This window comes from Aspergillus homomorphus (genome assembly GCF_003184865.1).
Source record: "Aspergillus homomorphus CBS 101889 unplaced genomic scaffold BO97scaffold_9, whole genome shotgun sequence".
Classification (NCBI taxonomy): Eukaryota; Fungi; Ascomycota; class Eurotiomycetes; order Eurotiales; family Aspergillaceae; genus Aspergillus; species Aspergillus homomorphus.
Genome location: NW_020291895.1, coordinates 81,776 through 105,627, shown reverse-complemented (window position 1 = coordinate 105,627; position 23,852 = coordinate 81,776). Strand labels below are relative to the sequence as shown.

At 51.3% G+C, this 23,852-nt stretch overlaps 6 protein-coding genes across 6 annotated transcripts; 3 read left to right on the top strand and 3 right to left on the bottom strand.

The window, feature by feature from the left end:
• Positions 1-234: 234 nt before the first annotated feature.
• Positions 235-3,667, bottom strand: BO97DRAFT_441708 (putative importin 13). Its single transcript, XM_025698197.1, has 4 exons — positions 3,563-3,667; positions 3,310-3,500; positions 2,770-3,256; positions 235-2,717 (listed from the first exon to the last, which is right to left on the bottom strand). The coding sequence occupies exons 1-4, from the start codon at positions 3,623-3,625 to the stop codon at positions 384-386; spliced, it is 3,075 nt and encodes a 1,024-aa protein (XP_025553376.1). The 5' UTR covers positions 3,626-3,667; the 3' UTR covers positions 235-383.
• A 991-nt stretch (positions 3,668-4,658) lies between these two features.
• BO97DRAFT_341040 (uncharacterized protein) lies at positions 4,659-11,766 on the top strand (the record flags this gene model as incomplete). Its single annotated transcript, XM_025691623.1, has 19 exons — positions 4,659-4,734; positions 4,793-4,852; positions 4,952-5,117; positions 5,173-5,234; positions 5,293-5,514; positions 5,575-5,620; positions 5,695-6,529; positions 6,582-6,666; positions 6,714-6,761; positions 6,817-6,997; positions 7,746-8,227; positions 8,309-8,482; positions 8,538-9,529; positions 9,588-9,698; positions 9,749-10,189; positions 10,241-10,376; positions 10,432-10,577; positions 10,627-10,734; positions 10,789-11,766. 19 exons carry the CDS (start codon positions 4,659-4,661, stop codon positions 11,764-11,766), a joined length of 5,349 nt encoding a protein of 1,782 aa, XP_025553375.1.
• Positions 11,767-12,345: 579 nt separating this feature from the next.
• Positions 12,346-13,826, top strand: BO97DRAFT_280454 (putative extracellular cellulase CelA/allergen Asp F7-like). Its single transcript, XM_025691064.1, has 2 exons — positions 12,346-13,267; positions 13,334-13,826. The coding sequence occupies exons 1-2, from the start codon at positions 12,680-12,682 to the stop codon at positions 13,742-13,744; spliced, it is 999 nt and encodes a 332-aa protein (XP_025553374.1). The 5' UTR covers positions 12,346-12,679; the 3' UTR covers positions 13,745-13,826.
• A 1,069-nt stretch (positions 13,827-14,895) lies between these two features.
• Positions 14,896-15,936, top strand: BO97DRAFT_465830 (uncharacterized protein). The gene has a single exon (XM_025699560.1). It carries the CDS (start codon positions 15,104-15,106, stop codon positions 15,857-15,859), a length of 756 nt encoding a protein of 251 aa, XP_025553373.1. The 5' UTR covers positions 14,896-15,103; the 3' UTR covers positions 15,860-15,936.
• Positions 15,937-17,402: 1,466 nt separating this feature from the next.
• On the bottom strand, positions 17,403-18,654 carry BO97DRAFT_280377 (putative HLH DNA binding protein (Penr2)). Its single transcript, XM_025691063.1, has 2 exons — positions 18,005-18,654; positions 17,403-17,952 (listed from the first exon to the last, which is right to left on the bottom strand). Exons 1-2 carry the CDS (start codon positions 18,531-18,533, stop codon positions 17,600-17,602), a joined length of 882 nt encoding a protein of 293 aa, XP_025553372.1. The 5' UTR covers positions 18,534-18,654; the 3' UTR covers positions 17,403-17,599.
• Positions 18,655-21,388: 2,734 nt separating this feature from the next.
• BO97DRAFT_441703 (putative protein N-terminal asparagine amidohydrolase) lies at positions 21,389-23,361 on the bottom strand. The gene is made up of 2 exons (XM_025698196.1): positions 22,705-23,361; positions 21,389-22,521 (listed from the first exon to the last, which is right to left on the bottom strand). Exons 1-2 carry the CDS (start codon positions 22,874-22,876, stop codon positions 21,554-21,556), a joined length of 1,140 nt encoding a protein of 379 aa, XP_025553371.1. The 5' UTR covers positions 22,877-23,361; the 3' UTR covers positions 21,389-21,553.
• Between the last annotated feature and the right edge of the window lie 491 nt (positions 23,362-23,852).

The window sequence follows — 23,852 nt, the reverse complement described above, 5'->3', positions numbered from 1 at the left end:
CAGTGGCGGATGGAAATCAGTTTCGAGCTGATCGCCCCCCGCTCGACGGCAAAATCAACAGTTTGTGATGCCTGAGGCAGTGATTATTCTTACACGAAATAGCCATGTGAAGGAGTAATTAGAGAACAAGGTAGGTAATGTGTAGTCCAGCTCTGACCAAGTAGATGGTCTCAGCTTCTAACTCCAGCTGGCTCAGGCAGGACTTACTAACCATTATTGTACACACCTTGGGAACAGAGACTTTTTCTATGCTTTACACTATAGTCATAAGCATACGTTAACTACGGCGTCTTTTATCATTCGGCTCGCAAGTGAACGGTCCTGGCGACTCAAGGACAAAAATAGCTTATTGTTGAGATCATGTCCAGACTACCCTGAGACCCCTAACCAACGTAATCAAAGCCCGCGCCACGGCATTTGACCCAGAACGAGCGTATCAACTGACTGGTCTGCGCTTTGGCACCCCTTGCGGCCAACAGAGATGCAAGGAGGCGCTGTCGTTCTTCTGGCGATATAGATGGCCGCTGGTGTTGTTCGACGGCCACGTCCAACTCGGCCAGCGCGGCAGCAAGATGCGGTCGGGCAGCTCCTTGTTGCTTGAATATGATTTTCCGGAATACCTCGCAAAGGTGTTCTAGGTCCGACCGGGCACATCTGCCGGCAAATTGAGACATCAGGATCCGACAAAGAGCAGGGAGACATTCGCGGACGGCATTCTGGATGGGCGGCGCGTCACCGGGAAGATTCAACACGCTCACCCAAAATTGTGAGGCAGAGCGAAGTGGAAGGGGCTCAGGGCCTCGCAGGGAAATTAGTGTGAAATTCAAGATGGCTTCCAGAACAGACGGTCGCTGCTGAGCAGCCGTCGGATTAGGTGCCTGCGGCGGGGACGTGAGCGCGAAAAGGAATGGGTGGTATTTCGGAAGCAAGCGTGTCAGGAAATCAATGCCACTGTTGGCGACTTCGGGATCGTAACACTCTGGCTTTTCGTGCATCCAGCAGAAAGTCTCGTAAACGTGAATGATCAATGCAGCAGTTTCGTCACGGATACGCTGTGGGTGGGAGCTGTGGGAGGCAAGGAAAGCTGAGGCGGTGCCCATAACCATGTCGGTACCGGCACTGCCCAGGGGTATGCTCTTCACAAAGTTGACCGTCATCATCGGTGGGAAAACATAGGGACCGGTCCTCTCGGTGTAGCCGGCTTTCAGTATGTCACACGCAGCTTCGATAATCGACACATCCACGGGGAAGTCAGCCATGAGGAGCTGCATGCATTGCATGATGAGGTTTTGTACAACAGCGCCATTGCCCATATTCCAGAAAGTTGGCGGGTAGGCATCCGCTTCCTTATCTTCGCTGGAATCCAAGTTGATCTCGCTATCTGTTCGGAGACCCTTGCCGATGCTGGCGATGCATCGTAGCACGAGTTGAGCACGGCTTTGGGCTTGCTCAATGAGTCCATTAACCGCTTCTTCCCGGGCGGCGGTTGCCTGCTCATGGAAGATCCGAAGAATCCTTTCAAGGAATTGAGCCTTCGCTTCATCTTCGGGTACGGTCTGGATAATCGCAGCGATGCCCTCCAAAACCTTCTCCATAGTGTGAGCCGTGGCGGTGGGCTTGAAACGGAAATGCTCAAACTGTTCGATGAAGGCAGGAAGCTCCAGCGTGAGAGCATTGCGACACGACTTGCAGAGATGCGCGATTGATCTGGACGCTGCTGTCGCGCAGGGACCAACGTCAAGGGACGCGAAAAGGAACGTTAAGACCCGAGGAAGCAAAGCATGTGTCCGCTCAAAGTATGATTGATACTTCCCGAGCATATCCACCAGAGTCTGACGTGGTTTGTCGGGGATGGCCACTCCATTTCCTTCACACAATTTTGCGAAATCATCGCAGAAGAAGATAGAATTCAGGCATTCATCAGCATGCTGGTTCTCATCCACAGCCTCGGACAGCTGAGCAATGCAGAAGATAGAAGCCTCGAACGTCCGCCAGTCTTGCTGCTGAAGGGACGACCTTGCTCGTTCCTGGAAGACCTGAACCAGTTCTACGCCCAGCATTGGATAGATTGCGAGAAGGAAGTCACACACGTCACGCCGGAAAGCCCCGAACTCACTACGGTCATCATCACCCCATCTTTGTAGCACTTCTGGAGTCGGGTACTTGAGTTTGTCGAAGCAATCTAGTGCTGCGCGGGCAAGATTGTGCTTCGCAGGCCCAAGTCCGTTTTGGTCTTCGGAATCCAGGTATATTTCTTGAAGATCATCCGCAACCTCCGTCCACCATTCGAGAACCAAAGGTGAAGCCAGATCGTCTACCGATGCATAACCGGGCGCTTTAAACAGCGTGTGTAGCAGAGCGAGTATTTTTTCATGTTGCGGGTCCAATGGTTTCGTTAAAAGATCTCTTTGCTGAAGTGTCGAATATGCCAGTAGGAGCTCCAAGAAAGTCATGTTTTCATCCTCGAAATCTCCTTCCATAAGTGAAGAGATATGTGCGGTACCATGATCACAAACAATGTACTCCAAGATGGCGTTGATATGTTCTGGGGTGAAGACGGTGTCCCGCCAGTCTATTAATTCGACCAGGACTTGCGTCGCAGCTTTGGATAGAACTGGAATCCTCATACTCTGGACGATATAGGTTGTGGTCGGAGCTAATTGAGATACAGGTATCGTGTCACGGAGAGAAAAGGCACTTCGGACAGACATCCATGTCTGAGTTCGAATAGGTTAGATGAAAATCGAGCACAGGGACAAATAAACCCACTTGGTAAGAATTGATGGCCTCGGTCCCCAAGCTGTCGTCAGACAGATGGGCTCCTGATGCGACCTGTTGCAGTATGTGACTAAGAACAGTATCAACAAGTACAAAAGCGTCCTTAATGTTCTCAGATATGGGGTGATCATCACGATTGCGACGGGCTTCGGAGCTCCATTTATGAATCTCTTCTCCCAGGGTATTAGAAAAGTATAGCAATGAAGTCACCTGGCGCTCAGACAAGGCAGGAAGCACAGTATTCCTCAAGTCAATATTCTTGCAGTGTTCCTCTGAGACATACTTCCCATTTGCCAAGGAAGCCGCTAGGTTGCAAACAGCCCGTGTCCAGGGAGTGTCGGGCTTCAGGAAAATCGTCGCTAAGCTGGAAGCCAGTTTCCGTATGACCAAAGAGCGCTCGCCTCCATTAACCAGAATGACATAGTGTTCAATCAGTCGTCCAAGTAGCTCCTGAGCCTCTTCCGTGCTCAGATGTTGCCTACGGCCAGAGTTAGTATTTCCCGTGCAATGGACTCGCTGGATGATGCGCACCAATCCTGATTAATCTTTACGGTGAAGGTCAAGGCCCCGAAGAACTTAAGATCTGTGTTCTGCTCCGCAAGAAGATAATTTGCGACCAACCATGCTTGGGGGCTTTTTTGGAGACCTTGCAGGTGTTCCTGGATCGCTTGGATTTTAGCGGGGTTGCCAGTATTTGCCGGATCATAGAGTTGTGACACTAGCTAGAAGTAGAAATGATTCAGCTTTTATCCCCCAATTGACTCTTGAAGACAGCTCAACTTACTGTCTTTGCCTCATTGATGAGCAGGTGCACATCCGAGGCTTGACCCGGAATGTCCCCAGACATGGCCGCAACACTGATGGCCTCCTTGCGGTGGGAAAGAAAGATATAGATAGATGGTGGGCGATATCTATAGTTAAGGGGTGTCACGTGTTGATAACACTACTACCGAAGCGTCAGGCGGTGAGAAGTGGGATGGAGGGGGGAAGCTCTTAGTATTAATGTTAATCCGGAGGAAGGAAGAATAGCAACTGAAATGATTTGTGACGATCACAGCGGTTGAGCGTCGTTGTTGCTGGGGGGAAAGGATGAATTTGAGAGTAAAACATGTGACCAGCTAGGCTAGCACTTGCAGGATGTTATTCAATTTCCAACCAACGGGCCATATCCCTTCATCAACGCTTGGGCGAAGAATGTGAGATAGTTAACACCAGTTTCGTGAACTCTATGATCAGAGTTTCAGAATCAGTAATGGTTGAGTTTGCTACTATGTAGGAATAGTCATCGCGATGCTTTTTTGGCGGAGTGGTCATCATTGAGAGGATGGAGGGAAATAGATACCGTATGGTATCGGTTAATACAAATCTCGTGGCATTTACCCACTTACTTCCAATCGGCAAAGGACGGCCGGCCGGCATAGGGTCCCCACCTCTTCAGTTCAATCTGCCATCGGAGCTCCTACGGAGAACTGAACTTCCCTTACGTACTCGTCAGTCAATCCAGTCACTTACTCACTCACTCACACCTTCAGCTTTGTGCTCTTATCGAATGGTCGACGACTATACCTAGTAGTACTCACTAGTATCCTCCACCCTCGCTGCTCCTTGTGCACACGACCATTGTATCCTTCGCCGCCACCCCACCCTTCCCTCGCTACCTTCCTTTAGGTCCTTGCGTGCTTTGTGCAACCCCGACCTGTTAGAATCCCACCGTTTCCTCCGGACACTTGCAGCTGTCCTTTGCAAACCTTCGCCAGTAGATGCTTTTTTCGCACCCTCCCATCCGCCTTTCTTGGATATCAGCTTTCCGATCGGCTCGCAAGTTACCCCTTGCCCCGTTGAGGTCCTTCTCTAGCTCCGCCCCGCGCTTTACCATCGAAATGGGGACTGTGAACACCTCCGAACGCTTGGCCAGGTTGAGGCAGTTGATGCAGGAGCACAAGGTGGATGTATATAGTATGCTTCTGGTAAACTCTCAGCATTTGTTGAAGTCGCATTCTCACTCTTTATCAAGTCGTTCCTTCGGAAGATAGTCACCAGTCAGAATACATTGCGCCATGCGACGGCCGTCGAGGTTAGAACGCCACTTTTGTCCTTTACCCCGAGTCCTTTGCCCCGACTCTGGTATACGGCTTCGCATCGTTCACCATATAACTCACACTACAATTCATAGAATTCATCTCGGGTTTCTCCGGATCGGCTGGAACGGCCATCATCTCCTTGTCCAAGGCAGCATTGTCCACGGACGGCCGTTACTTCAACCAGGCTGCCAAGCAGCTCGACGACAACTGGGTTCTGCTAAAGCGGGGTGTCGAGGGTGTTCCAACATGGCAAGAATGGTACGGAGATCAAAACGCATCCGCTCTCAGGCCCAGAGACTAAACTTCGATTCAGGACCACGGAGCAGGCAGAGGGTGGTAAGGTGGTTGGTGTCGACCCAGCTTTGATTACAGCCTGTGAGTGAGGTGGTACACTTTCCAGTCGGCACATGTCCACAAAACTGACTGTCAATAGCCGGTGCTCGTAGCCTTTCCGAGACCCTGAAGAAGAAGGGATCGTCCCTCGTTGGTGTCCAACAGAACCTTGTCGACTTGGTCTGGAAAAATGACAAGCCGGCTCCCCCAAGGGAGAAGGTGACGGTTCACCTGGAGAAATATGCTGGCAAGAGCTTCCAGGAGAAGATCCAGGATCTGCGCAAAGAACTGGAGAACAAGAAAGCGGCTGGTTTCGTTATCTGTAGGTTACCGCCTGTCATGTCCATGCTTCCCTTGATCAACCTTGACTAATGAATCATAGCGATGCTGGACGAGATCGCTTGGCTGTTCAACCTCCGCGGCTCTGAGTAAGTACCATCGCGTCCAGCCGTTGGATTATCACTCTTCTGCAAAAGTTTTTCGTTAACCAGTCTGATTCTAGCATTCCCTATAACCCTGTTTTCTTTTCATACGCCATTGTCACCCCCACTACCGTCGACATCTACGTGGATGACGATAAGCTGACACCGGAGGTGAAGGTCCACCTTGGTCAGGATGTCGTGGTCAAGCCTTATGACTCCATTTTTGCGGACGCTAAAGCACTAAGCGAGGCTCGGAAGCAGCAGGCCGACGGTGCGGCTTCGAAGTTCTTGGTGTCTAACAGGGCTTCCTGGGCTCTGAGCCTTAGTCTGGGCGGCGAGGACCAGGTCGAAGAGACCCGTAGTCCTATTGGCGACGCCAAGGCGGTCAAGAACGAAGTAGAGCTTTCGGGGATGCGGGCTTGTCATATCCGTGATGGCGCGGCCCTGTCGGAGTACCTGGCCTGGCTTGAGAACGAATTGATCAACAAGAAGACCACCCTGGATGAGGTGGACGCTGCAGACAAGCTAGAGCAGATCAGATCCAAGCACGATCTGTTTGCTGGCCTCTCGTTCGATACTATTTCTTCTACAGGTCCCAACGGCGCTGTCATCCATTACAAGCCTGAGAAGGGAAGCTGCTCTACCATTGACCCCACAGCCATCTATCTCTGTGACTCTGGAGCGCAATACTTGGATGGAACCACGGATGTAACTCGTACATTCCACTTTGGCAAGCCCACCGACCTTGAGAAGAAGGCATTTACCCTTGTGCTCAAGGGTCTGATCTCCATCGATACTGCAGTCTTCCCCAAGGGTACGAGTGGTTTTGCGCTTGATGCGCTTGCTCGGCAGCACCTGTGGAAGGAGGGCCTTGATTACCTGCACGGAACTGGTCATGGTGTTGGTTCCTACCTGGTGAGTCTCAGGCAATTTCTGTGGCATTATTGCTCTGCTAATCTTGCGAAAGAACGTTCATGAGGGCCCCATTGGCATTGGCACGCGCGTGCAGTACACTGAAGTCCCCATCGCACCCGGCAATGTCATCTCTGACGGTAAGATCAAAAACCTGCAGCCCAAGTGTTTCAGACGCTGACCAAAGCAGAACCCGGCTTCTACGAAGATGGCAAGTTCGGTATTCGTATCGAAAGTAAGTTTTTCAACCTGTGAAAATGCTGATTGCACATGACTGACCATGTTTTTAGACATTATCATGGCACGTGAAGTCCAGACGACGCATAAATTCGGCGACAAGCCCTGGTTGGGCTTTGAACACGTCACCATGGCCCCCATCGGCCAGAACTTGATTGAGCCATCTCTCCTCACTGACGCCGAGCTCAAGTGGGTGAACGATTACCATGCTGAGGTCTGGGAGAAGACCCACAAGTTCTTTGAGAACGACGACTACACCCGGGGTTGGCTGCAGCGTGAAACCAAGGCAATTACTAAATGAGCCTGCTAGCTCCGGTTATACTTGCACCTCAACTTAAGAGCCTGGAGCCAATATATTATACCTAGATTCCCAAGTGCTTTTGTCACGTTCTTAATTTCTGGTATTTGTATTACTCTGAAGTTTTCTTTGATGGATTTGTGAAACCATTGTAAAACAAACAGTCGTAGGACATTTTTCCTCTCAGTGAATCACAAAGGGCACAATTCTCCTTGTCAGATAAGTAGTATTGACGAGGAGGTAGCTACTGTGGACGGCTGATAGACTAAATAGGTCAAGCAGGCGCTAGGCGGGAATGTGGAGAAACGGGGCAAGCGACACCTCGCGGAATCGATTGTTCCCTGTTCCACATGCCAGCTCCGATGTCTACAACGACCTCATTCATACCCCTTCCGGCTTGTCGCAACCTTAACAGAATACTGGATCTTTACGCTAAACTTTTCTACAATTCATCAGCGCTTCGACGGCCTTGAATTCTGCGTCCTTGTTCCTTAGAACGACCATGCTTGTGTCACCACCTGCTTGATCAACTGCGTCAGTGCCCAGACTTCATAGAATTCGAGATCGGAGGGTCCCAGCGACCGATTCAATTCGCATCTACACCTTACAGAAAAGATTTTTCAATAATTCTCTCGGTAACTTATATCGATTCAAGCTCTCCGAGGCGCAGTGATCTGGCATGAGCGGCCGAAGCCCCTACGCGAACGGATACGGATACTCCGACCCCAGCCGATACGACCGCGGTGATGGCGGCTACGGCAGCAACAGCAGCAACAGCTTAGGGATCAATGGATACGGAGGCGGGGGAGTAAGCGGAGGAGGAGGCAGCAGCGGTGGCTCGGGGAGTCGCGACCTTCGCCCCGGAGGCTACGGTGGCTTCTACCCCGAGGCGGCGTCGCAATCGTCCCTATCTCCGGCTCAGTCCCCGGAGCGACGACGTGATAGGTGGGACCGCGAACCCGAGCACTCGTCGTCGCGGTCCCGGACAAGAGAAGGGGATGCAGAGAGGGCGGCTTTGGGTTCACGCGATGGTCGATCGCGTGGAGAGACGAGCTGGCTGGGAGGCAGCAGCAGTCGCGAACGAGAACGGGAACGGGAACGGGACAATAAGGGAATGAGTTCTGCTACTCGCGTGGGAGGACAGGGAGGCTCTCAGGCCATTGAAGGTGCGAATTGGTTTTCATGTCCCTCGCAATTGTTGAATGATTTGGAAAAATGTCGTGTCTAATCTTTGCTGGAATGGGTAGATGTTCTGCAGATGGTACAGCGGGAATGGGACTTCGTGGCTACCGAAAGTTGTATCCCGGTGCAGGTGGCTTTACAACTCATGGACACGAGCACGTTGGGAAAGGCGGACCGCGAACCGGAATTCCTTGAGATCCACGATCAAATACAGCAGACCCTGAAGTCGGTCGTCAATGGTGAGGCCTTTACACCTAGAGATGGGTTGCTTTGATTGCTCATACGGATTTCTAGAACACCATCAGGGTTTCAACAGTTCGATCGGTACATACCATAAGATCCAAACCAGCATCCAGACTTCACAGACCCGAGTGCGCAATTTGAAGAACGCCCTCGAGGGGGCAAAATCGGGTCTGTTGTCAACTAAGCCTGAATTGAAAGGACTGGCTACCTCATCGCAAAAATACGACGATATTATCCAGCTGTTCAGCCAGATACAGGAAATCCAATCGTTGCCTGAGAAGCTGGAGTCTCGCATTTCGGACAAGCGTTTCCTCGCCGCTGTCGAAGTGCTGCATGATGCGCTGCGACTTCTGCGCCGGTCTGAGCTCGAGAACATTGGGGCGCTAGCTGATATTCGCGCTTATTTCGGTAGCCAGGAGGCTTCCCTGACAGATATCTTGATCGAGGAATTGCACGATCATCTGTATCTGAAATCCCCTTACTGCGCGAATCGGTGGAAACCCCCGACAGCTGAAGGAGAGGGCAGCGGTATCAATTCGTCCAGCTGGTCTGGCAGCAACTCCTGGGAACGCCCGGTTTACAATTTCCTCGCGAAGTTGAATGCGTCCAACCCGATGGTGGAAGACGCTTCTCGCAACCCAGAAGCGGACACATTTTACTATATTCAACTACTGATAGAGGCGCTCAACAAGATGGGTCACCTTGACATCGCTGTTGACAGAATAGAGCAGAGGCTCCCTGTCGAATTGTTTTCAGTCGTCGACAAGACGAATGCTGAAATTGATGCACGTTACCCTGATCTGTCTACGCGCGGCTTCGCAGCCCAAGATAACAGAAGCGGAGTGGCAACAGAGACCATCGAAAAACGTGGCCACGTGCTGTCTGAATTCTTATGGACATTGTACGCCAAATTCGAGTCCATTGCCGAGGGCCATCGCGTCGTCCATGACGTGATTGCAGCCATCGTAGCACGTGAGGGCATCCCGAAAAGTAACACCCTTGCTGGTGGGTTCAAGGAGCTGTGGAAGCTTTATCAGAGCGAGGTAGGACATCACTCCCATGGGGAAAACAATTTTCTTGTCTAACATTTGCTTATCTTAGATCCGCTCGCTTATGCATGACTACTTGGCCACTGATGGAGAGTACCGACCGAGGGATGAAGACGCTGACGCTAGACGTCAATTTTACACCGGTCAACGAGATAAGAACAAGGTATGCGGGATAGCATGAACGAAGGCTTGCTGGGCACTAACCGGTTGCAGAAAATGTTCAAACTGTCCGAAACAGATCAAACGACAGAAATTCAGGCCGAGCAGACCGAGCTGGACGAGATCCTGAGATCATCTGTGCCTGGCTTAGTGACCAAATCCAACCAGAAATTTGCTGTGACTGACAACACTGATGCTAGACAAGGCAACTCGGGTACTGGGCATAAGATCCTCATCGAGCCAAGTGTGTTCAATATCAGTCTCCTGCTACCACCGTCTCTTTCGTTTATCCAAAGGCTCAAGGAGATTGTGCCGGTGGATTCGGATCTTGCGATGACCACGTTGACATCCTTCCTGGATGACTTTTTGGTCAACGTATTTCTGCCTCAGCTCGATGATACAGTTACAGACCTTTGTAACCTCACTATCGTCTCGCCCGATGCATTTACAGAAGATCCCCAATGGTCTACTGTTTCGCCTCGACCCGTGTTCAAGGTACTTACTTCGGCATAAGCATCTTGAATCTTGATATTGACCACATTCCAGGGCACGGTCAAGTTTATGTCAATCATCCAGGAATTCAGCAAAATGCTCTCGAGCATTCCTCATGATCAAGCCTTCACGCAACTTCTGCTTACTCAGATCGTGACTTATTATGATAAGTGCTGTGGATGGTATAAAGGTGAGAGACTCCGACGCTTCTGAACATATGTAAAGCTTGCTTATCCGGGAACTAGCCATTGTGACGAAGCTCTCCCCGCGAGACAAGGGTGAGCCTCGGCTCAAGGCTGCTGCAGGCTTTGCTGAAGCGGGAGACGTCCATGATACTGTTGCCGAGCTCTGGAAGGACGCGACCAACGACAAATGGACACTCGTAGATAAGGTACATTATGGAGAGATTTCTATAATGAGTATATACTGACAAAGGGTAGGAAATCGAGCTTCTTCTGCAACTTACCTCCGAAGTACCATTAGAACCTTACGACATCATATCCGACCCCAAGACCGTCGTGGCTTTGTCCCTCCTTTACAATAGCATGGTTCGTTTGTCCTTCCAGTCCTGCGCTTTATCATACATACTGACATGGATACAGCAATGGTTCGCGAGCCACCTGGCCCAGTTGCGCCAGATCACAGTGCCCCCCTCGGATGCCCGGCGTCCTGAGACCGGGCCCCAAAACCGTCGTTGGACATTGATAGGGGCAATGAAATCTAAGCTTGACGGTGTTAGCCAACCGATATACTTGCCACTGAACCAGGAAACCGCAGTTATATTCGACAACACACTCGAATCACTGCGCGAACTTGCCTACACGGCTCTGTTCGCTCTACACATTGACATTCGGTGCGGCATCATTCATATGCTGAAAAGGACGATGGCCGGACCCAACCCTCGGAACCCACGCGCTTCCGAACCTACGACGCCGTCTCCCAGCACTACCACCCATTGGTGGCACATCTTGATGAACCAGCCCACTGCTGCATCTCCCACGATCTTGGAGTTGAACAGTGATCTGATCGGCTTTGACACTAACATTTCAACCTACCTCAGAACGTCTGAAAGATGGTTCATTACCTCAGGATTAGCTCGCTTCATCGACCAGATCTTTGTGGCGCACACTGATCTGATTGGGGCCATGAATGAAAACGGAGCTCTGCGCCTTCAACTGGACGTGCTCGTTCTGCAGCAGAATCTAAAAAACATCATCATAGATCCCACGCAGGACCCAGCCCACGACGGGGCAACTAGCCCGCACGAAGAGCATCACGAGGTGGTTGCTCTCCCCCGCAGTGCCAAGTTCCTCGATTGGTTCCTGGAGGGGGCCGAGAAGGCTCTTGACTACGCGAAAGAAGAAAAGGAATCGTTTGCAGCTCACGGAGAGAAGGCACTGGCCGCTGGAAATGGCGAACCCTTTACGTACGAGGAGCTTAAGATTCTCATCGACCTCTGCTTCTCGGATGCATTGCTCGGACCACGGGGCGCGGACAACCGCGAGGAGTTCATGGCTGCCAAGAAAGCCAGTGCGGATGCTCTCCTGAAGTTGAACGAGGTGATGTGGGATTCCAAGTAGGACTGAAGATAATCATACAGCGACTCATTACCTATGTTCGCAATCGAGCGTTGTGCTGTCGTAGCCCAGGGGTTAATCGGCGAAGTCGGCCTTTTCTGAAGCCCAAAGTCTCGAGTCCAGAACGCAATGGACGGATCCACTTGCCAGAAGGTCCGAAATTATCCAGAAAAGCAAGCAGTGACCAGTGGTTTGAAGCCAAGCACAAATTCAGGAGAACACGTCTCTTGGGTGGACTGTGAATCATCACATGATTTCTTCCCCTGTTAAAACCCCGAGGATGAGTTCTGAGACAGTTCCGCTTAGTGCTTAGTGCTTAGTCTTATAGAGTAAGGGTGGCCCGTTGAGCCCGTTGACGGTAGCGAAGAAAATCTCCGGAGTGGGTCTGACCGGAGTAGTTTAATTAAAACGCCAATATAATCATGCCGGCATTGATCGAATGGATCGAATGAAGGCAAATTGATCCACGGGCCACTGTTTCACCTCGCGATCTCATTTCCCGCTCAGCCCAACCCTAATGGTTGCTGCCTTGTTACTGCGCTTCTCGGCCCGTGGACTGCCTCTCTGACCCCTGGAGTTTCATTTCCTAGAGATTGCTGACAATGGGGCAATCATGACGCTCAAATTGACCCATCAGATTGTCTGGACCACGGGGCAAACGGCGTGTGCTCGCGGCGATTCCTTTTATTCCCTGCATCCCAGGTGCTTCTCTTTCTTTCTTCTCAGCATCTCTCGTTGACCACTCTGTCCGGAACAGCAGATCTATAGCCCTGGGATTTGATATCCAGGCGTCCATTCATTCCTTCTCAAACCACTCCAGTGTTGATATCACACGTTTCTTTGCCATCTTGGCTGATCGAGAGATCTCTTCCATTCATTCTATCTTTTTTGAAACACAGTCCTTCTCATACCAACCATGAAGTACGAACGTCTTGCCTCGTTGGGTATTGCTGCCCTGGGTGCCCTTTCCTCCGTGTCTGCAAGGCCTATTGAGATCCCTGATGATGATGAATGGGACTGTGGCGAGGACGACGTCGCTGTTAGCACTTACTTCAAGACAATGACAGTTGCGGTGACTCCGACTGCCTCGGTTGAATCCTCCACCTTCTCTGAGGTTGTTCCTACTACCGTGGTTGCTGCTACCACTGCTGCTCCGGCTGCTGTCGAAGCCACTTCTGTTGTTCAGGCAGTGACCGTCAACACTCATGCTGCTGCTCAGGCCTCTAGCACCAGCACTACTGCTGCCAGTGCCGCCACTTCTTCATCTTCCTCTTCGTCTTCCTCCTCTTCGTCCTCGTCCAGCAGCAGTCTGAGCTCCGAGTTCTCCGGCGAAGCCACCTTCTACGGCGGCAATGTTGAGGGCGGAGCCTGCTCCTTCAGAGGCTACACCATCCCCTCCGGTCTCTTTGGTACTGCGCTGGGATCTCCTCGCTGGGATAACGCCGCCCAGTGTGGTTCTTGTGTTCAGGTCACTGGCCCCAACGGCAACAAGATCAAGGCTATGGTGAGTAGAAGCAAAACATTCCATCGATCCATCCATCCACATAACTAAACATCTCTTCCCTTCCAGATCGTCGACGAGTGCCCCGAATGTGACTCCAACCACCTGGACCTGTTCCAAACGGCCTTCACCGAACTGGCAGACATCTCCAAGGGCGTGATCAACATCGACTGGGAATACGTGACCTGCGGCATCAGCACGCCGATCAAGTTGAACAACAAGAGCGGTACCTCGGCCTACTGGTTCGCCATGCAGGTCGAGAACGCCAACGAGCCCGTCACCTCGCTCGAGGTCAGCACCGACGGCGGCAGCACCTGGCAGTCCACCACCCGCTCCACCTACAACTACTTCGAGAACGCCAGCGGGTTCGGCACCGACACCGTCGACGTGCGTGTCACCTCCCAGTCTGGTGCCAAGATTACCGTCAACAATGTCAGCGTTTCGTCGGGTTCGTCCGTCACAGCCGAGTCGAACTTTTAGGGGTTGTGTGATGTGATGATGATGCTTGTGGATATACATTCTTTGGCTTGACAGCTCTTTGTTTGTTCTTTCCCTTCTACTGGGCTTGGCTTTCGTCAGGTCTCGCTTTGCATGGCTGGTCTGTTCATGTTTGTGAGTAGACAGCGTGGTTTAACTAAAATTCTATGGCATTCACTGTATATATTCACCGGACTATTCAACTTGTTCTACTTCATCTACTGAGCATCAGTTTCGACTACTCAATAACCTTGGCTATTGCTTCCCTTCCGTCACATGGTAGACTCCTCAACGGTACATCAGAGATTATATCAGAGATTTTATCAATTAACTCTTCTACACTGTACTTGTCTCCTCAGGGGGCATTGGGAATAATACTGTATAACTTAGTAGAAATAGTAGATTAAAATCGATAGTCCGTAATCAAGTGAGATTGATTTAATTTGACCAGCAGCGTCAGAAGGCTTTATTTGCATGACCCCGCCCGATAATCCATGGAGCTCAGTGACATTCGCCATGCGATTTACTCACATCTCTAATCAAGGAGTAGGCATTCTGCCTGACAGCCCCTTAATCATTGCAGTTGCAGCCTGCCAGGCTGTCAGACTGGGGAGTGTGTCAATAATTGCACGTGCATGACCATGGCTCTCGGCAGCCTGTGCAGCCTCCATCCATCTCCCTGTCAGAACAAACCCCCTCAACCCCTATTCCTCTACTCACTCTTTTCATCAATTGTTCACGGTCCCATGGTTCGCTGGGTCCTTGTCAAGTTCTCCAGTGCAAGATTAAGCAACTCCTTGGCTTCTTGCTGGGACAACGTCTCCAAGCACATTCCTTTGAGATATTTGTCAACCTTCAACATGACCTCGGCCGGACAAGAAACCACTTCCTATAACGGACTTGCTTCAACAGTATCTCCCTAAGCTAGCAAGCAAGGTACAGATGGGACACGCTCTATCATGAGGGTGATTCCTCTAACACAGAATGATTGACACTCGGCACTGGGCTTGGTAGCCACCACCAACAGTCCCAATCATCCCTTCACCGTATGCTGGATATTCCCAGTAACTACAGCTGAAAGGTCGCGAGCTACCAATGACTTTCCCTTCATTCTCTTTGACACTCTTTGATAATGCGTAAAATGTTCCGCCTCATTCTTTGTGTCAATTGGAGATTAATGCTTGCCAGATGAAAACCCCCGTTACTATTCGTGACCTCTTATGGCTTTATAAGCTCCATAGCAACTCCAGTTCTCGATGCGAGTTTCACAGGCGCCACACTTCCTGAGCATTCCAGTCTAGTGACCCACAAAAATCCCGGGCTTTTGCATCAGGAACAGCGATTCGATAACATACGTACGTGATGGAACAACAGCCGTGGTACGAAGGATCCTTCTTCCCAGGCTTCCAGATCGCCGTCCCCCAGGGACACGACTGGGAGATCTGGGAGATCCAAGGGGTGGTGTCGATTAGAACCGATCCCACGGGAGCGCTCCCACAAGGGGCCAGCACGCCGCAGCAGTTCGCCAGCTTGACATCAATCGTGGCGTACGCGGTCCTCCGCGCCGGACCGGGGTACGGCCGGGGAGCTCTGATGAAGCTTCGGCTTCTGACGCTGCCTGGCTCCATCAGCGACGCGCAACAACAGGCGCTGTTGCACCGCCCCGTCCCCGAGTCCCTGGCAGCCTTCCGCGAGATGGCGGCCATCGAACGCATGGCAGCCGCCCAGCTCTACCCGGCGCCCTCTGTGATCGGCTGGCACCGCTGTACGTTCAGTGCGCTCCCCGAGCCCCGAATGCATGCGCATCCCGGGATCGCCATCGTCCTGATGTTGGCAGTCCCGTTCGGTCGCGACTGCCGTGACATAGAACACTGGCCCAGCCTCATGGAGCGAATGATGGCGCGCGAAGAGTTTCTGAAAGCATACCGTGCCTTTTACACGGCCGGCCTCATCCACACCAGACCCGACCCCGAACATGTCATCTGGGATCCGATCCACGAGAAAGTCTATATCATGGGCCTCGGCAACGTTTACCTTGGTCAGAGGGACCGTGTCATGGAGGTGGACATGATTTATGACTTGCTGACACTGTGGGGTCTGAGGGTACCGCTTCCGTAGAGTCGGTCGTATGCTACTCATCCGTCGGACACAAGCGCAGAAACCCACAGGCTCTAGTCTTGTACCTTCTAGTTTCCTTACCAATATGATAAATCGAGTTCCTCAACTCCGTTCTTCTCAATTCTACTTCCCCTCGTTATGTATGCATCATATACCACAACTCAAAGTAACATACTAGTAAGCCATTACTTAATGCCAGTCTAACCATAGCTCCAGCAAGAGCACTCCAAGTTCTACCCCATAGCAACCTCAAATCTCCAGCCTGACCTGCGCAGCTCGCCTTTCCAAAATTCCGAAGCAGCAATACTCACTCCACCGCTCCCCAGCTTCACTATACCAGATACACCATTTTAACTGTACCCGATACACCATCCTCATCCCGCAAGTAAAGACATAAAGTCATCCAAACAAACCAACAGTTATCAGTCCTCACCCTCCCTCGAGGAATACATAGACGAGACGTAGATATAGCAAGATTCTTACAATGTAGTATAGAGGTATCAACCCCACGACATCAACTTCCTACCCGAATCCGGTACATATCCATACCTCAAGTAATCAACCTCCAAACCCAAGCTCTCCATTCGCCACGACTTGAGTGACCAGGCAGCCATATCATTTAGTTCCCTGACATGCCAGCCTAATGGACTTCTAGGACCTTCTTACTAGGAAAAAAAAAAGAGGAGCACCTACGCAGACTCACGCACGGCACTGCATTCTGATTTCCAGTCAACACCACGCTAAACAGGTATCAATCCCCGAATACTATATACTATGTGAGCCTTTAACTCTCAGGCGGGTCTAGATTAAGTTGTGATTCACCAAACGTGTCGGATCCATCCTGCCGCTTCGACATGTCTTATCATCCATCCATCGGGTTCACTAGCTAGGAGTTGACAGGCACGGAGGGAGGGAGGGGCTGGAATGCTGGGCTGTAAGAGTCTGGACCACCCCCCGCTGGGGCTGTGGGGTGTGTGCGGGGGAGATTTGAGACGGGGTTGTGATGTTGTGATTGTTGTGTTTCATCTTGTTTGATTATTACAACTTCCTACAGATGCGCTCTTCGAAGGTGGGTGGGTGGGTGGGTGGGTGGGTTAGACGCTTTACTACGTATCATACAAATATGGTGGTCGTTGACGATGGGATTGTGTAGTCTAACTGCAAGAGGTAGAATACCTGATCTAGAACTACAGGATGAACAACACAGGAAAGATGAGTCGGTTCATGATTTCCGAGAACTGAACAGCAGGGAGTGCAGACTAGATACAATACACAGCCCGGAAACCCACTGCAACCCATGAAAGCTGGCCGACTGACCCATCCGTTTGAGATAGACTTAGCTAGCATACAAAAGGGAATAAGAGCACGGGAGGAAACGGGAGGATCAGAAAGCCGACCATGGCCTGGAGATTAAAGTCAACCCATGTTGCCTTCGCATCGGAATAACACCGTGAAAATAAACTGTGTACCCAGTGAAAAAAAGCCCTTGCAAACGAGGAAAAAAAAAAAGAAAAGAAAAGAAACTAAACCGCGAGGGGATCAAGTAGAATTTGTGCAGAAACATGTGTAATATCAACCGGCAACATCAATGAAAAGAAAATAAAGAAAGAGGAGTGAGCATGTCAAATCTCGGCCTCCGAAAATTGGATAAGTCGTTGCACATATGAATTTGGCCCATGAAGAACGCCACGCAGAGACACACGGGGGAATAGAGACTTGCTGATTGATAACGAGAAGAAATCAAACTTGGCCGGGATCCACCTCGAGCGGCTCCAGCTCCTTGGCTTCTTCATAGTCGTCAAACTCAAGGCCCGCATCGCGGCAACGCTGCAACCATTTCAGGGCAATGTCCCCGCGGCGGTTGACCTCGACCTTCAATTTCGAGTTCTGCGAACTGATCTCGCTGATGGCATGACTCGTGGTCATATTGTTCTGTTCCCAACGCTCGCTCATCGTCTTCTTCTCGTCGTGCAACTGGCAGATGTACTCAATCGCGCGCTGCAAGATCGCGCCCTTGTTCTTGTCACAATTAGGCACAAGGCGAGCAATCTGGTTGATACCCTCGTTGATGGCTTCGCGACGACGACGTTCCACTGACGATTTGTTAGTATCGCTCAAAACACCCCGCCCACAGAGAGATCCTACCTTCTTTGTGGTTGTTCTTGCGAATCTGGTGCCACTCCGGAGAGCCAACGGAAGGCTTCTGATTCATACTCTGTGCCTCGCGTGCAGCGTAGACAGCGGCTGCAGTGGAGTTGTGGTCATGAGTGGATCCAATTGCCTGACTGATTTCGTCTCCAAAGGTCAAGCCATGCGCAAGGTTGTTGTCGAAGGTGTTGTTGGGAGGGGGAGGGTATTTATTCTGAGGTGTGTGAGCAGCCAGCGCCGCTTTGGCCGTTAACGTATTGTCGTCCGAGATCCCGTTCTGCGGTCCGACGTGCTGAAGAATCTGTTGGTCGATGTTCAACTCTGTGGTTGGGAGGCCGTGGGCATCATAGGATCCCAGCGAGCTATGAGTGAAGTTGGGCTGGTTGTCCGAGGGCGGAAGGCTACCGTTGCTTCCATTCGAAGAACGGTTGAGTCGCTGGGCGTCCGGGCCAGTTTCATCAGTGCTGTCACGCTTGCGCTTGATGGCGACGCTGCCATCAGCAGAACCCATGGACGGATCGGACATGGTGCAGATTTATACCCTGCGATCCCCGATGGTCATTAGCCAATCGCGCAGCGGTCGACCCTTCAGGAACAAGTACCTGTGGGATACGGTAGAACTCGATGAGATTCGAATTTAACCGTTGCCAGGTGCCAGGGCCAAATCGAGATTGGCTATGTCGTTGTGCGACACTGTAGCTTTCGTTAGTTGACAAGCCACTTTATGTGAATCATGGACGGTGCAGAAAAGCAAGACATGTGAGTCCAGATGCAGACAGACGGCGGTAAGTCGAGTCAGCTGAGGATTAGTGCACATGTTCTGAGGGGCCTCCTGCAAATAGTGATGAAAGTGCTTGATGTTAATGCGAACGCGTGGGTGACGCGCACAACGGCGCAACAAACGCTCATAACCTGCAAAGAACATGAAAGCTTGTTGTACAACAGCAACATGATATACAGAGAACTACATTGAATCTGTGTTGAAACACGACACAGCTGATGAAGGAAAGCGATGGAGGAAGACAGATTTCAAAGCTCTTCAGCAGCAGTAGCAGCAGCAGCAATAGCAGTATTGGAGACGCGTCCGGGTGGTTCTGCGACCGATGGAACCGCGAAAAAACACAGCATCATTATCCCCGACCGTCTCCTAACCCAGCCGTGACCGACATGAGGCCAGAGCGATGGGCGGAGAGGGAAAGTTGGATAAGAGAGGGGAGATAAGAAGGAAAGAGAGCCGGTTGAAGGACACAGAGGTGCAGTTGCAGCCAGGAAGGAAAGGGGAGAGCTGATTTACCTTGGGATGGTCTATCTATCACCTGACAGCAAGTCACCTGCCACGGGCAACAACAAGACGAAGACAACCGGTTCGTTCGCGATGTATTGTAGAGGAAACAAAATTGAATCCCAAAAGAAAAGTCGAGATCGGTTCGTCGCAGTCGAGAACAGCGAACAGACCGGATCAGAAATCAAGCAAAAAGGTGTGGTGGTTCTTACAATGGAAAAAAGGGATACCTTGGAGTGTTTGAGTAGAAAGAGAGAGTCGAGTAGAGAGGGACTGCTCACGTGGCGAGGGACGAGGAAGACCGAGAGTGAGTGAGGAGAGGAGTTGGCTCAATCCGGGTGCGGGCAGACACCTAGGGCGCAGATCAGTCACCTGACCCAGGTGCAGTATCACCACTTTTCCTTCTCCCCTGAAGAACTTCAGTGCATCATACCACCATGATGCTGTGATTATTTACATTTTCGTGAACAATTTGTCCTTGGCAATCTGCTCGGCCTTCCCCCCACCCACACCCGTTCTCTCTCCCCCTTCTCAGTTCTTCTCCCACCCTCACCCTCATTAAATTCATCCACATGTCATGTGCTGCCATCCCGTGCCCCCTCTTCTCTCAGCTACCCGGATCTCCCCTTTGATTGGCTAGCCGCCCTTTTCCCTCCCGGTAGCCGGAGGAGGGGTTGACCCGGAATCACGTGAACCACGACAGCCCTCCTTGCCCAAAAAGGTTAATGAGCACAGCGACCTCCCTGAGGCCCGAGGCCTCTTTTTACCTTCCAACTAAAAACGCTTCGATGGTCGAAGGAGCAATGCCATGGACTGTCTGCAGGACCTCCGTTGACTGGGAATGGAAGAGATCTATTTGCTGCGCCCATAGAGCCAAAGGGGTGCCTGCTCCATCCCGGTCGGCCCGTTCCTTTTTAGTTTAGACAAGTCAAGTCAGGCAGGAAATGTGAGTAGTAACTAGAAGGTAGTCTAGACTTCAGAACTGCCAGTCAGCACGCAGGTTAAGTCCCAATTTCCATGTTTCTTTCGCGGTTTAGCTGCCGATCCATCCCTTCGTCACTGGCGCACCGAAAGGTGTATGGACGGTGAGTGCCCCATCATGATCTACTTACTTCCTCCGCCCATCCAGTAAGATGGTCCGCCACCGACATGAAACCCAGTCCCTCCACAAGGACTACCAGCTGGGAAGTTTGTAAACATGCGGACTCGAAAAGAGGACCCCCCATTCATAACTAATGATGTGGCGCGCGCTTACACCCGACATGAACCATGGACCGCGATATCGTCCTCCCAGCAGAGAAAGATCGTTGCTCCTCATGGATGGATTGACTATCCGCTGACTGCTAGTCATCACATGTTTGCTCCCTGACGAAACCGATCACCTATCAGATGCTCTTGTCGCATGGGATCTTGAGTATCCCCAATCGACGCAAATGGGTCGAAATGTGACCATATCTGGAAGCGCGGGTGAATATTTGAGGGTTACATAGAGAAACGAGGCCAAGACAAGAAGGAGCTTGTATTTCAGGTTGAACCAGCAGGTCTGAATGCCCGGTGTCCGGAGGGGAAGCCATCTGATGGGCTAAGGTGGTGGATCGGTTGGTCATGAGATAAGACGCTGGTGTGTGTGGGAACCATACCACTAGAAACGGTGCTCTGCCTACCTCTATGCACGCAAGATACCAATGCTTGGAGAATCCTTTCCCAAAATGATATCACTAGAGATGATCTGCTTTCGAAACACTTGAGGCGATGGGGCCGAGAATGACCCCGGTCTTGTTGCTGCAAGATACAAGTCGAGGATTGGGATGATGACTCCTGTCACATGGATGGCTGCTCAGAAGAATGGGTCCCCACCCCATTAATGTCTCACATGATAGCGCAGCATTGACCGTAGCAAGACTGGAATTTAAAAGGTGTGGTGGGCTCTTGTTATGTTCTGCAGAGGCGAAAACTGGGGCCAAAAAGTTTGTGGCCATGGCGGGAGTGGGCCGGAGCAAGGAAGGGAGCCCGGGGGTAGACTAGGGCCCAGTAGATTGAATAGATTCATGCTCCCCAGTCCTACATTAAAGGGAATGACTACCTAAGTCAGAATGATTGTCTATGATTACGATGATATCATTCTTCTATAGTCTACTCCAACTACAGCATGCAGACGGTGGGTAAACTAGGTCCTAATCCGCAACGGCAGCATGGGTGATAAGAGATGACAGCGCTCTATTGCAACCCTGACCAACCAACACCAGAGGACGCTGAGCTTCCGCTCAGTCGCTCTCTTGATTTGACGATCGTTTTGCCAATGCGAAAACCATACTCGGGTCCGCCGTGGTATCGGCAAAACAGATTCCTTCTGTTGTTGCGCCCAACATATCCCAGCACAGTATTTTCACATCAAATTGGCCCTCCTCTTCATCATCTGAGTCCGTTTGAGCTTTCGCTCTGTCCGCGTTACCCGAGCCAGCAGCTCCTGGTGTGGCAAGGGCCTTTGGTCGTTGTGAGATGGCGATGATGGTACTCGTACCAGCATAATGAGCCGGGTTCGCCCCCGCTGCTCCTGGCTCCTCCCCGGCTCTATTAGCAAAGACGATGACAACATTCTTGCTTTGATTTGAGCCATCTTCGTCCAAATTAACTTTGTGGTTCATTTTCTTGGTGATGAGTGGCAAGAATCGCTGGATCCAATAGTTGAACGTGTCGAGGTCAGGCTCATCCGCGAGGATATCTAGCGCCTCCCGGCCCAGCGTGGAAAGCCAGGCCATGGAAAGAATGACTAGCTGGGATTCAGAATCCATGACTCGATTAGCGAATTCCCACGCGGTGAAAGGGGCCTCGAATTTGTACGGATTGATGTCCATACAGATCCCGAAGGATGTAGCTATGCACGACTCCGGGGAAGCTTGGTCCCCTTTTCGGAATATGAGATTCTCGAAGCCTCGCTCCACACTACCTTCAGAGGCCCATGTTTCGTCGGTGTAGTAGAGAAACGATTTACGGTAGTTGAGGATGTCATGTCCATCCTCATCGACCACCAGAAGAGAATTATAGTAAGTCTCCTGCTGATTACCTGACTCTCCTTCCCGCTGGATAACATCCCCGGTGTAGAGCTCAGGATACCCCACACAGACCTTGCAATGGAGGCGCTGGGCGGCCTGCCGGGCCCAGGCAGCCGAGGGACCTTGTCCTGCGGGTTCCAGATACGGCTTGATGGCCTCCAGGGAGGGGAAATTGTAGCCTGTTCGCGTCAGCAACGGTTGCTGCCATAAGCCGTTAAAGGGGTCGGAGGAAGGATTAGTGAGTAGCTACTGAAGCTCGAGGTGGGAGGTGGATCAGCAGCACAAGCAAGCCACCACCAAGCCCAACCATCCCGCAGCCCGTGCATGGTGTGACAGTCAGAGGGGGACAAAGTTGCACTCACCCGTCAAGCCCAGCTCGGGCAGAATCAAAATGTCTGGCTTCAAAACGTCCAGTCCAACCCCCGTACCTATACCTCGCACCACCTTCCCAGTTTTCAGTAATTCATCGGCTCGTTTAATATTACCCTCAACGTCGCCCAGCCGCGGGGCGAACTGAAGAGTTGCTATCTTCATCCCTTTGCGCTGTGTGTGGTATAGATGATGCCCAAAAGCACTGGTGGAAGTGGTGGTGGTTAGATAGCGGGCGTTTGTAGTCCCACGGATAGCATGAAGAATATTAAGACCAGTGTGGTTCCAGTGGTGGTGGTGGTGGTGGTGGTGGTGGTGGTGAACGACGGGTAAGGACCGGAACCAGCAGCGGAGACCAGCTCCAGCGCCCGCGGCGTGGACCAAGGGGAACAAAGTGACCGGCACAATGGTGTCAGCAGTGGCTAATCACTTGGCTTTAGAAGTCTTCTAATAACTTATCAAGTAATGGCCAGAGCGTCTGTTTCTGCTCATACGATGATAATGACCAAATCAACATGGTAGACAACTGGAAACAGGCCAGCAAACAAGCAAACCAGCAGACAGCAGACACACGTGATCATCGAAGATCCAGCCCGGGCGGATGTCGTCATGGGGGCAGGGGAAGAAAAGTCAGTAAGTCACCAAGTAACTTAAACTACCTGGACTGCCTAAGCTGCATTCCTTACAGCTACAGTCACAAAACAGACAAAGAAGGGGAAATGAAGCTGTGGCCAATCTTCCTCAAAAGAGTCCAATGAACTGGATGATCCTTTAAACTTTCCCCTGCCGACTGAAAGTAATGGAACGGGTGGGAGAGCCTTACTTGGCTATTGACTCGTTTATTGTTTCTGCCCCGGGACCGAGTGGATAGCGGCTGGTCTTGGGCGAAGACGGCGGTTGTAATAAGAATCATGGTTGTCCGGCTCTTGTCGGTGCGGTTTCATTCTGATTATCATTCCTTCCTTTGCGTTTTGTGGATCATCGATCGTCATTGCTCGTCGGCCATGTCTATATAAGCTTCTGGTGGACGTTTGAGTATACAGATTTGATTGATCCCACACCACTTACTCACTGTCACTCCCTTCTTTCACTCGTTTGGCTTCCCCCAGCTTTCATTGACCCTTCGAAATTCTCTTGTCTG

Bases quoted from the DNA above. Each gene is read 5' to 3' on its own strand.
- BO97DRAFT_441708 (XM_025698197.1), bottom strand. From the start codon at position 3,625: ATGTCTGGGGACATTCCGGGTCAAGCCTCGGATGTGCACCTGCTCATC. The intron at 3,501-3,562 runs GTAAGTTGAGCT...TTCTACTTCTAG, and splicing joins TCATCAATGAGGCAAAGACA to CTAGTGTCACAACTCTATGA. The intron at 2,718-2,769 runs GTGGGTTTATTT...ATTCGAACTCAG, and splicing joins AGGCCATCAATTCTTACCAA to ACATGGATGTCTGTCCGAAG.
- BO97DRAFT_280454 (XM_025691064.1), top strand. From the start codon at position 12,680: ATGAAGTACGAACGTCTTGCCTCGTTGGGTATTGCTGCCCTGGGTGCC. The intron at 13,268-13,333 runs GTGAGTAGAAGC...CTTCCCTTCCAG, and splicing joins GCAACAAGATCAAGGCTATG to ATCGTCGACGAGTGCCCCGA.
- BO97DRAFT_465830 (XM_025699560.1), top strand. From the start codon at position 15,104: ATGGAACAACAGCCGTGGTACGAAGGATCCTTCTTCCCAGGCTTCCAG.
- BO97DRAFT_280377 (XM_025691063.1), bottom strand. From the start codon at position 18,533: ATGTCCGATCCGTCCATGGGTTCTGCTGATGGCAGCGTCGCCATCAAG. The intron at 17,953-18,004 runs GTAGGATCTCTC...ACAAATCGTCAG, and splicing joins CAAGAACAACCACAAAGAAG to TGGAACGTCGTCGTCGCGAA.
- BO97DRAFT_441703 (XM_025698196.1), bottom strand. From the start codon at position 22,876: ATGAAGATAGCAACTCTTCAGTTCGCCCCGCGGCTGGGCGACGTTGAG. The intron at 22,522-22,704 runs GTGAGTGCAACT...TGACGCGAACAG, and splicing joins GCCCGAGCTGGGCTTGACGG to GCTACAATTTCCCCTCCCTG.